Source organism: Ornithorhynchus anatinus, chromosome 9 (genome assembly GCF_004115215.2).
Source record: "Ornithorhynchus anatinus isolate Pmale09 chromosome 9, mOrnAna1.pri.v4, whole genome shotgun sequence".
Lineage (NCBI taxonomy): Eukaryota > Metazoa > Chordata > Mammalia > Monotremata > Ornithorhynchidae > Ornithorhynchus > Ornithorhynchus anatinus.
Window position 1 is genome coordinate 23534190 of NC_041736.1, and position 12281 is coordinate 23546470.

Consider the following 12281-nt stretch of genomic DNA (forward strand, 5'->3'; position numbering starts at 1 on the left):
GCGAATAGCCAGCTGTGGAAACCCTCAACTCTGCAGACCTTTTTTTTAGGCTTGAAAATGAAAGCCCACTCAGTAGCATGCGTTCGGTCATAGGAACCAAGGGAGTCAAATCGAAATACAATCAAAAACAAGCATAGCAAAAGTATTTATTACAGAAAGGTATGAAAAAGAGAAAATATCCAAACTAGAATGTCTTCTCACTGAAGTAATTGAAAACGTAGTCCAAAATAAAGACGAAGACGTTCGTCACGCCGTAAGTAATCCAAATGGCGCTTTCGAAAATACAGCTTTAAAATTACTCATAAAAACAGATGTAATGGATGGCAGTATTTTTAGATTACGCTCTACATGGCTAGGAAATTCAGCAGGGAATACATTTTTTAAACACGCGTAATTTGGTCCTCCGGATGAATTTCTACAAGTGAAAAATATCGGAGTCTTTGCTATACCGGGTCTATTTTCGTGAGGACGCTTCTGAAGCTCTGAAAATTTTTATCAACCAAACCACTTTTGGTGCTAGTTACTCTCACTTCCTCTTAGGGAAACCATCTTAACCATTTCCTCCGACCGCAATCCCACAAGTCGGGCAATTTCTAGTCGTATTTGACTTGCCAGTTCTCCTCCCCTCATTGAACTTTCAAGCAAAAATGAACTCCGTTTATTGAAAACGGCGCTTCCAGGGAAAACTTCCACTACCATTAAACCGTCGTCAGCCTATATAAACTTCCCCAAGTCAATTAAGTCAAGCTTCATTCCGACGGCGTGCAATTCCGTTTCGAAAGGCAATACGCTCGGCAGAACGTGAAAAATCAGGCAAAAAGCCTAAGGAACAAGGTACGCTGCGGTCACCCTCTCTCCTAACCGATTTCTGAATGCAGATCCACAACACCTGCGTGCTCGCTAAGGTCTGTTCTCTGGCATCATCTGTGGCCATTACATGAAAGCACGCAGGAAAAAGCCACAGAAAACCCGTACGATTAAATCCAATCACTCGACGGTTATTTTCACCTTTAGACGACCCAGAGAACCTCGCTGCGAAGTCACGATTAATTGCCGTCGTTTTTTAAACGCAACCGCTTATCTGAATCGGGGCCACGTCCGAAACGGCGACGGGATGCCGCGTTCCCTACGGATTCTCGGAAAACGGATCCCGGACGCTTTGGCGTCACTAGCCTCCTCCCAACTCCCCTCTTCCCCCAAAGCTCCGGGTCGGCTGAGGAAAAAAAGAAAAGCGAGCTGAAAGGAAGCCTTCCGGATTCATTAACAAAATGAACATTCGCCTCAACGGACGTGGGATAATTAGGGATCGGAGCCCGTGACGGAGCGGTGCGTTTTTGCCAAATACGGGGAATTCGTCGAATACCTTTCGGAGAGATTGCAATTTAGGGCAGACTCCGAGGCGACCTCTCCAAAAGGAAACGATCCCCTTTTGGGCCAGCCCAGGAGGGGAAACGCAGCACCGGGGATCGCCCGAATCCGGACGGCCCCTTCCTCTATCCGGCCCGACCTTGCTTTCCCGGCTTTTACGATGACAGATGGAAAAGAGCCATCGCGGCCTTTCGACCCCAAGTGTCCGATCGGGGCCTGAACGTGCAGCGCAAGGCCCCGGCCCTGGCACAGGCCCAGCGTCCGGGGAGCTGGAAGGGGACGGCGGAGGCGGTCTCGGTCACGACCCGGCGGGGTCGGGGAGGAGCGGCAGGAGGAGGTGGCGGCGGTGGCGGCTAGGGCTGTTATTCCTGTTTCAATGAGTCAGCGGGCCTAAGCATTTCGGCGAAAACCTTCGCCACCGCTCCACCTTCGAAGCAAAATCTTCCCGGGGGTTGGGAGGTTTCACCGGACGGTCAATCCCTGCAGGAGGACAGTCCCGGGAGGAGGAGGACAGTCCCTGCAAGAGGAGGACAATCCCAAAAGGAGGCCAGTCCCAGTAGGATGAGGACAGGCCCACTAGGAAAAGGACAGTCCCTGCAAGGGGACAGTCCAAGAGGAGGACAGTCCCGGTAGGAAGAAGACAGTCCCAGTAGGAAAAGGACAGTCCCAGTAGGAGGAGGACAATCCCTGCAGGACGACAGTCCAGGGGAGGATGAGGGGGCGGGCGGGGGGGGGGCACCCTGGGGTTTGATTCCACCCCTCCCCGCCCTCCTCTCCCCCCTGCGCCCCCGGGTCTGGGCTTTGGGGGCACCAGGGGTGGTGGTGGGAGGCAGGGATGGGGGGCGAGGCCGAGGGGAGGGAGAGAAATGACCAGGATGGGCACGGGGATGGCAGGGATGGGGAGAGGGGAGGCAGGGATGGGGGCAGGGGTGGGCGGAGGTCTGCCCTCCCTGAGGGTGTGAGGGAGGGGGGTCCCCACCCCGTGTTTGCTGGGGGGCGGGCGTTGTCCCTGACCTCTGACCCCCACCGGGGAAAAGGCCTGCGCCCGCCCCCCGAGGGGGGATGGTGTGTTTGGGGGAGGCATGGGGGGGGGGGGTGTACCAGGGGTCTCGGGGCCCCTCCCTCCAGGCCCCCCGTACCTTCTTGATGTTGTAGAGGCGGGTGAGCATGCCGACGCCCCGGTCGTGCAGGATGGTCAGCTTCTCCGCCAGCTTCTGCTGGCTGGGCTGCAGCGCCGAGCGAGACATGGCCACCACCACCACCACCACCACCACGACGAGGAGGAGGAGGAGGCCCCAGGCCCCCCGGGCCCGCACCCTGCAGGCCTCCGCCCGCCTCAGGACAGGGCCCCCATGGCCGCCCCAACCGCCTCCCTCCCTCCCTCGGTGTGTGCGTGGGGGGGGTCAGTCGGGGGGTCCGGTGGATGTGTCCGTCTGTCCGTCCGTCCGTCCGTCGGGGTGCGGGCTTCGCGGGGCCGCGGCCGGGAAGGAGGCGGCGTCTCCCGCAGCCCCCGCGCAGGCGCGCTGCCGCCCGGCCGCCCGCCTCTCCGGCGCCCCCTGCAGGCCGCCCGCCCCGCCCACGCCACCGCGCCTGCGCCGCCGCCCCCCGCGCCTGCGCAGTCCGGCCTCCCGGCCCGCCCTGGCGAGCCACCGCCCCCCCCCCCCCAGGACCGCCCCGCGGCCCCCGCCGGGGGCTGAGCGCCCGTCAAAGACACGCATTCCCCGCCCACAGTCTAATACTAATCATGTCGGTATTTGTTAAGGGCTTACTATGTGCAGAGCACTGTTCTGTGCGCTGGGGGAGACACAGGGCCATCAGGTTGTCCCGCGTGGGGCTCCCAGTCTTCACCCCCATTGGACAGATGAGGCAACTGAGGCCCGGTGAAGTGACTCGGCCACAGTCACCCAGCTGACAGGTGGCAGAGCCGGGAGTCGAACCCATGCCCTCTGCCTCCAAAGCCCGAGTTGCTTTTAGGGAAGCAGCGTGGCTCAGTGGAAAGAGCCTGGGCTTGGGAGGCAGAGGGCATGGGTTCGACTCCCGGCTCTGCCCCTTGTCAGCTGGGTGACCGTGGGCGAGTCACTTCACTTCTCTGGATCTCAGTTCCCTCATCTGTAAAAGGGGGATTAACTGTGAGCCTCACGTGGGACAACCTGATGACCCTGGATCTCCCCCAGCGCTTAGAACAGTGCTCTACACGTCGTAAGCCCTTAACAAATACCAACGTTTTTTTTTTTTTTTTTAGAGAGGGTGGGAGGTGGGAGGTCAGGGCCCTCATTTCTTGGCACGGTACCTCCTGCTGAGGGTGCCAGGCACCAAAACTACTAATAGGTCAGCGGGGTGGTCCTTGTTCAGCACTTACTATGTGCCAAACGCTGGGGTGGAAGCAAGTTAATCAGGTTGGACCCAGGCCCCGTCCCACGAGGGGGCTCGCACGCTTAAATCCCCATTTTACAGACGAGAGAACTGAGGCCCAGGCCCTGTCCCACGTGGGGGCTCGCAGGCTTAAATCCCCATTTTACAGACGAGAGAACTGAGGCCCAGGCCCTGTCCCACGTGGGGGCTCGCACTCTTAAATCCCCATTTTACAGACGAGAGAACTGAGTCCCAGGCCCTGTCCCACGAGCGGCCCCGCACTCTTAAATCACCATTTTACAGACGAGAACTGAGGCCCAGAGAAGTGAGATGACTTGCCCAAAGTCCCGTATGAGGGTCATAACGGCGCTTGGCTCCTAGAAAGCGCTTCACAAGTATCATTGTTATTACAAGTGGCGGAGCCGGGATTAGAATCCAGGTCCTTCTGACTTCCAGGGCCATGCTCTATCCACTAGGCCACACTGCTCCCCAGCGCTTAGTACAGCGCTAGTAGGGAGTGGTGGTTATACGGGCCAAGTTTCCCTTGCTAGTCAAGGCCAACTCAACTCCACTCAACACGGGAGCGTCTTTATACAGAGTTGGTTTACCATCCAAACTTCACGTGTGATCGTAGAGCACGGCACAAGGTGTCTACTTCTAGCAGCAGTAAATCGTTCCTCGGTATATCTGGCCAGGGGTCCTGACCTCGCCAAGAGAGGAACGGATCCATCCTGCCTCGAGACCTTGGCACTCCAAGCTCCCCGATAAGGCGGACGTTTGGACGGGAGAAACAAAGGAAGGGAGGGTACGAGATGTCCCTGCTTTGAGGAAATGGTGGCTTGGCCGGAGAAAATGGAGTCCAGGCCAAAAGTCCCATCACATTCCTTGGTATTCTGCCACTCCTAAGGACTCTGGAAGCAGGAAAAGCAGCGTGGCTTAGTGGATAGAGCGCGGGCCTGGACGTCAGAAGGACCTGGGTTCTCATCCTGGCTCTGCCACGCGTCTGCTGTGTGACCTCAGGTAAGTCATTTCTCAGTTCCCTCTTATGTAAAATGGGGATTAAGAACGTGAGCTCCACGGGGGACAGGGACTGTGTCCAAACCGATGGGCTCGTATCTGCCCCAGCGGTTAGAACAGTCCTTGGTACATAGTAAATGCTTAAGGCGTACCATAATTATGATCGTTAGTCCCTGGAGTCACCCTTGTTTGCATAAACAAGACGGTTCGGAGACCATCGAGCAGGCTTAGAGGCAAAACAGCTCAGAGGGGGTGGTTTGAAGAGCAGGGGCAACTGCAAGCATCAGACCGTGGTCCTTCTACAGAGCCGAGGGTCCGAGGTGGAGAGATGAGGATTAGGGTGGGTTTAAGAGGAACGGGTAGCGCAAACTGGGAGAAGAGAGTGGACAAAAGGGGAAGAGCTGATGGAGTGCTTTATAGTCATCATTATCATCAGGGCTATTTATCGAGCGCTTTCTGCCTGCATACTGAGCCCTTGGGAGAGCACAATGCAACGGAGTCAGCGGTCCCATTCTCTGCTGGGAGGCGGGATGAATAAAGGGAGCAAGTCAGGGTGAGGCTGAAGGGAGGGGAAAGGGGGGTTTAGTCAGGGAAGGCCTCTTGGAGGAGGTGGGCCCTCAACGAGGCCTTGAAGCTGGGGAAAGTAACCGTCTGTCGGTTAGGAAGAGGGAGGGCGTTCCCGGCCAGTGGCAGGATGTGGGCCGGGGTCGACGGAGGGATAGACGCGATGGAGGTACGGCGAGAAGGTTAAGCGTCAGAGGAGCGAAACGTGCGGGCCGCGTTGCAGTCGGAGAGTAGCGAGGTGAGGGAGGAGGGGGCAGGGTGACTGCTTTAAAGCCGGGCTTCAGAGACGAGAGGATGACGAGGTTGCCAACTGAAGTGGAAGTGTTAGGTAGAAGAATGGATCTGAAGGGTTGATGAAGAGTTTAGTATTAAACTAAGTTCTCTCCCTCTCTCTCTGCACATATGTGTACGCACATATATTAGACAGTAAGCCCAGCAATGGGCAGGGACTGTCTCTATCTGTTGCCGATTTCTCCATTCCAAGCGCTTAGTACAGTGCTCTGCACATAGTAAGCGCTCAATAAATACTATCGAATGAATATGCAGACGGTATATCTATCCTCAAGCAGAAGCACCTAAGTATCGGCTCTGAGGCACACTGTCGGCTCCCTCCCTTATCCACTCTCTTCTCCCACTTCATCCCGGTTTGCGCTCTTGGTTCCTCTCCAAAAAACTAAGTCAGAAGGACCCGGGTTCTAATCCCGTCTCCGCCACGTGTGCTCTGTGACCTTGGGCAAATCACTAAACTTCTCTGGGCTTCAGTTCCGTCATCTGTAAAATGGGGATTAAGAGTTTGAGCCCCGTGTGTGCGACCTGATTAACTTGTAACTACCCCAAGTTCTTATGTGTAAGCACATAATAAACTCTTACCAAGTACCACAGTTATCATTATTACTGTGTGCGGAGGCCTGAATTTACGTACATTTGTCTAACATTGATTTATATTGATGCCTGTCTCCTCCTCTAGAGGGTAAGCTCGTTGTGGGGAGGGAATGCGTCTGTTTATTGTTGTATTGGACTCTCCCAAGCGTTCAGTACAATGCTCTGCGTACACAAGCGCTCAGTAAACACAATCCCAGCTCTGCCACTTGTCAGCTGTGTGACTGCGGGCAAGTCACTTAACTTCTCGGTGCCTCAGTGACCTCATCTGTAAAATGGGGATTAAGACTGCGAGCCCCACGTGGGACAACCTGATCACCTTGTATCCCCCAGCGCTTACAGCAGTGCTTTGCACATAGTAAGCGCTTAACAAATACCACCATAAACCGACTGACTGGCTGAACTAAGTCCTTGGGAGAGCTTCACAGAAGCCCCAGATAGGGACCCCTGCCCTCCTTTTCCTTTTCCAGGAAGGAAGGACTGAGGAATGGGAATTTACCGGCCCAAGAATCTCCAAGAAAGGAAATTCCAGTGTAGCGGATGGAGAGAGAGCTAGGCTTATCAGATCGGCCGTTGAGGTCAAGAATCACTAAAATGTTCAGGCAAGTTGGGACTGGCGTGTCTGCGGAGGTGAGCCTAAATGAAAGATAAAAAATTAGGGGTAGCGTAGGAAAACTGCCAAGATGGAACTGACTTGAAAAATCACTCAATCAGTCAGTTGTATTTATTGAGCGCTTATGGTACACAACAGCATTCCCTGCCCACAGTGAGCTTACAGTCTAGAGGACTACAACTCTGTAGTATTGGGCTTTCCCAAGCTCTTAGCACTGTGCTATGCGCTCAGCAAAAGCTCATAAACACTACGTGGTTTGCAGTTGCTTGTTATTTGACAACGGGGCTTTCTACAGAGTCATCTAAGCTCCTTTGTGTCTACCAACTCATCGTAGTGCACTCTCAACCAATCATTCAATCGATCGCGGGCCTGGGGGTCAGAAGGTCACGGGTTCTAATCCCGGCTCTGCCACATGTCTGCTGTGTGACCTTGGACAAGTCACTTCACTTCTCTGGGGCTCAGTTCCCTCATCTGGAAAATGGGGATTGAGCCTGGGAGCGCCTCGCTGGACAGGGACGGTGTCCAACCCGATTTGCTTGTAGCCACCTCGGCGCTTAGGATAGTGCCTGGCACGTAGTAAGCGCTTAACAGATATCATAATTATTATTATTATTATTGTATTTATTGAGCGCTTACTGTGGGCAGGGCTCTGCAGAATGCCCTTGGGAAAGTCCAATATAACAGAGTTGGGACAGGTTCCCTGACCACAGGGAGCTTACAGGACTTTTAGCCAACAGTCGAGCACTTTGTAGAGCGCTTAGTACAGCATCCAGTAAGTGCTCAATAAACATCCCTGATGGATTGACTGTTTGATGGATTTCTCACCTAGATTCTCATTGCCACCTAGACCTAGTCAGGGCAATCCATCAATCAATCCCATCATTTTGATCGAGCGCTTACTATTTGCAGGACGCTGCACAAAGCACTTGGAAGAGTACAGTACGACGGAATTAGCAAACACGTTGCCGGATTGTGGGCTACTAGGGTGTCCGGTAACACCTTTGGAGTTTGGCTCTTGGATTTTCCTCTTTAAAACCTAGTAGCCGTGCTTCCTTTTCCTTTAGGTTTCTCGTCATCAAACACTCGTGTTCTACCAAGGGAAAATCCAACGTTTTAATGAGGAATTTCATTTTATGACTAGTTTTCATTTTTCCCGACTCCGTCCATCCGCTGGGGATACATGTTCGATTTAGCAAGTCGTCTGGGCTTGAGTGCTTTTTCCTTAAATACGACGTAGTGCAATCTCGCTCTCACAAGCGAGGATTCCATCTTGCGTCTCGTGCACGTGTAGCGTGGATTGGAGTCCTTCGAGAGGAAGGAGAGAAGCGGGACCCAATAAGGCTTTGAAGGGGAGGAGAGTCGTTGTCTGTCGGATTTGAGGAGGGAGGGCGTTCCAGGCCGGTGGCGGGACGTGGGCGAGAGGTCGGCGGAGAGATTAGGCGAGATCGAGGTACAGAGAGAAGGTTGGGATTAGGGGAGTGAAGTGTGCGGGCTGCGTTGGAATAGGAGAGAAGGGAGGTGAGGTAGGAGGGGGGGGCGAGCTGATTGAGTGACTTGAAGACAATGGTGAGGAGTCTCTGTCGGATGCCGAGGTGGATGGGCAACATGGAGGTTCTTGAGGAGTGAGGAAACATGGACTAGAACACAGGTCCTTCCGACTCCCAGGCCCGAGCTCTATCCACTAGACTGTTTCAAAGTTAGGGGGCGAAAGGCAGAGGAGGAGCCCGGGAAGGAGACTGAGAATGAGCAGCCAGAGACATAGGAGGAGAACCAGGAGAAGACGGAGTCGGTGAAGCCAAGGTTGGATAACGTTTCCAGGAGAAGGGAGTGGTCCGCGGTGTCGGAAGCAGCTGAGAGGTCAAGGAGGGTTAGGATGGAGCAAAGGCCGTTGGGTCTGGCAAGAAGGAGCTCAAAAGGGCGCTTTCCGTGGAGTGCAGGGGCCGGAAGCCAGATTGGAGGGGGTCGAGGAGAGAATTGGAGGACTCACTCAAGGACTTTGGAGAGGAAAAATGGGAGGAAGATGGGGCGAGGGTTTTTTTAGGCTAGGGAAGACGTGGGCCTCCGACTCCCCAGCCAGGCTGCTTCTCTGGGCGCTTTATGGAGAGTTAGAGGCTGAGGAGACCCGGCCTGCATGGACACACTCTCCAGAGGGCGCGGGACCCATCAGATGACTCATCTACAAGGCTCGAAGCGTCGCTCATCTGCCCCGAAAGGACTAGGGAACTATGCCAACGGAAGACCCGCTCAATCCCGTTTTACCAGCCCACCGCCGGGGCCAGCCAAATGACTAGCGAGATGGCTCCGTTCTGCCCAGGAGCCCTTTTTTTTAATGACATCTGTTCAGCGCTTACTATGTGGCAGGCATTGTACTAAGCGCTGGGGTAGATAGAAGCTGATCAGGTTGGACACAATCCCTGTCCCACATAGGCTTCGCGGTCTTAATCCCCCTTTTACAGACGAGGGAACTGAGGCCCAAAGAAGTGACTTGCCCAGGTCACGCGACAGACAGGTGGCGGAGCGGGGATTTAGGATCCGGGTCCTTTGGCTCCCAGGCCCAGGCTGACAAATGGCGGAGGCAGGATTAGAACCCACGACCTCTGACTCCCAAGCCCGTGCTCTTTCCACTAAGCCAAGACAGTGGTACATAGAAAATGCTAAACAAATACCGTCACCATTACTTTATTTTTGCCCATCCTCAGTGTAGATTTGCATTTTTCAATCGAAGGTTCAATTCTATTACGAAACCCTGGGGTCGATGCAAGTTAATCAGGTTGGACACCCTCCCTGACCCACACAGAGCTCACAGCCTAAGGGGGAGGGAGAACGGGTATTGAATCCTCATTCTAGAGATGAAGAAACTGAGGCACAGAGAAGAGACTGGCCCAGGGTCACCCAGCAGGCAAGTGGCAGAGCTGGGATTGGAACCTAGGTTCCCCTGTCTTCCAGGCCGTTGTTCTTTCCGCTACGCCCTGCTGATTCTCATGTACGCGGGAAGTGAAGTATTGATAAGAGTTTGGGTGCGATGATTAGTCGTAGAAGCGAGAGGTGGGATTTTAAGAAGGTTCTGCAGGTGGGGAGGGTTGAGGTCTGCCAGATTTGGTGAAGGGAGTTCTGGGGAGAAGAAAAAGAAGAATGATATTTGATAAGCACATACTATGTGCCAAGCACCGTACCAACAGCTGCGATAAATACCAGGTCAGGGCAGACACAGTCCCTGTCCCTCGCAAGTCTAATAATGATAAGAAGAAGAAGGATTCTGGTGTTTGTTAAGCGCTTACTTTGTGCCAGACACTGTACTAAGCTCTGGGATGGATACAGGCAAGGGTGAAGAAGTCAGGTTATTAATGAGAAAACTCATCTGTAAAATGAGGATTAAGACTGTGAGTCCCACGTGGGACAACCTGATTACCTCGTATCCCCCCCCCCAGCGCTTAGAACAGTGCTCGGCACATAGTAAGCGCTGAACAAATACCATCGTCATCATCATTATGGTTACAGCTGAGGCGAAGAGAAGTTAAGGGACTGCCCAAAGTCACACAGCAGGAAGGTGGTAGAGTTGGGATTAGAACCCAGGTCCTCCGATTCCCAATCCTGTGCTCTTTCCATTGGGTCACACTGCGTCTCGGTGCGATAACGTGAGCAAGCCGATGGAGGAGGGCAAGGTAAGACGGGAGTGAGAGACCTCAGACCTGCAGAAAGAGCACGGGCCAGGGAGTCAGAAGACCTGGGTTCTAATTCCGTCTTTGCCACACGTGTGCAGTGTGACCTTGGGCAAGTCAATTCACTTCTCTATGCCTCACTTACCTCACCTGTGAAACGGAGGTGCAGACCGTAAGCTCGTCCCTAGACTCATAAACTCTCTGTGGGCAGGGAATGCGTCCGTTTATTGTTGGATTGTACTCTCCCGAGCACTTTGCCCAGTGTTTTTCACACGGTAAGCGCTCAAGAAAAATGCCTGGCTGACAAGTTGCGGTTGACCGAACTGTTTCAAACAGGCAGCGGTAGTTGCTTGGTGACTGTGGAGCTCATTAATCTTGAAAAGTTTGAATTTTCTATGTGGGTGGGACTTTCCCAGTTTTAGATTGTGAGCTCTGTGTGGGTGGAACCACCTACATCATTATCAGAGCGAGGATTTTTTGAAAAATGTATCCGTTATACGCCAGGCACTGTAATAATAACAATAATAACATTGATGATGATGATGGTATTTGTTAAGCACTTACTCTGTGCCAAGCACTGTTCCAAGCCCTGGGATAGAGTCAAGATTAGCAGGTTGTCCCACGTAGGGGTCACAGTCTTAATCCTCATTTTAATAGATGAGGTAACTGAGGCGCAGAGAAGGTAAGTAACTTGCTCGAAGTCACAAGGAGCCGGAGTTAGAATTCACGACCTCCGACGCCCAAGCCCGTGCTCTTTCTACGAAGCCACGCTGCTTCTCGCTGTACTAAGCGCTGGGGTGGTTACAAGTTGATCAGGTTGGATATAGTCCCTGTCCCACGTAGGGCTTTTTAGGGTATTTGTTAAGCGCTTACTATGCGCCAGGCACTGTATTAAGCGCTGGGATGGATACAAGTAAATGGGGTTGGACACAGTCCCAGTCCCTCGTGGGGCTTACAGTCTTAATCCCCATTTTACAAATGAGGGAACCGAGGCACATTGAAATGAAGTGACTTGCCAAGTGACTTGTATTTACCCCAGCGCTTAGAACAGTGCTCGGCACGTAGTAAGCGCTTAACAAATTCTGCCCCGATTAGACCGTAAGCCCGTCAAACGGCAGGGACCGTCTCTATCTGTTGCCGACTTGTTCGTTCCAAGCGCTTAGTGCAGTGCTCTGCACATAGCGAGCGCTCAATAAATACTATTGAATGAATGAATGAACAAATACCGTCATTATTATTATTATTACTTTGGGCCAGGCACTGTACTCAGCTCTGGGGTGGATACAAGCAAAGGTGAAGGAGACAAGTAATAAGTCCCATTTTTCTCATTAATAAAATGGGACCTATTACTTGTCTCCTTCACCTCGGCTCATTTCTCATTCATAAAACCTTTCTCATTAATAAGACCGAGGCGCAGAGAAGTTATGTGACCGCCCAAAGTCACACAGCAGGAAAGTGGCAGAGTGGGGATTAGAACCCAGGTCCTCTGACTCCCAACCCTGTACTCTTTCCACTGGATGGAAAGACAAGCGGCCACACGGCAGACAAGCGGCGGAGCAGAATTAGAACCCATGACCTTCTGACTCCCAGGCCCGTAGGCCCCGCTGCTTCCCCTTGTACATAAATGCTGTGGGCCTGGGAGCGAGTCAGGGTGACGCAGAAGGGAGTGGGAGAAGAAGAAAGGGATGCTTAGTGAGGGAAGGCTCCTTGGAGGAGACGGGCCTCCGATAAGCTTGGAAGGGGAGGAATCGTCAGTCGGATTTGAGGAGGGAGGGCGTTCCGGGCCAGAGGGAGGATGTGGGCAAGGAGTTGGCGTGAGGTAGGCGAGA

At 53.4% G+C, this 12281-nt stretch overlaps 1 protein-coding gene across 4 annotated transcripts in view; it reads right to left on the bottom strand.

Moving 5' to 3' along the window:
* NCKAP1 (NCK associated protein 1) overlaps nucleotides 1-2883 on the bottom strand; it is a 74750-nt gene extending 71867 nt beyond the window's left edge. For all 4 annotated transcript variants that reach the window (XM_029071630.2, XM_029071629.2, XM_029071628.2 and 1 more), the window contains exon 1: nucleotides 2508-2883. In XM_029071630.2, coding sequence (XP_028927463.1) covers nucleotides 2508-2615 — 108 coding nt within the window. In that variant the 5' untranslated portion in view covers nucleotides 2616-2883. The remainder of the gene's footprint in view (nucleotides 1-2507) is intronic.
* Nucleotides 2884-12281: the final 9398 nt, after the last annotated feature.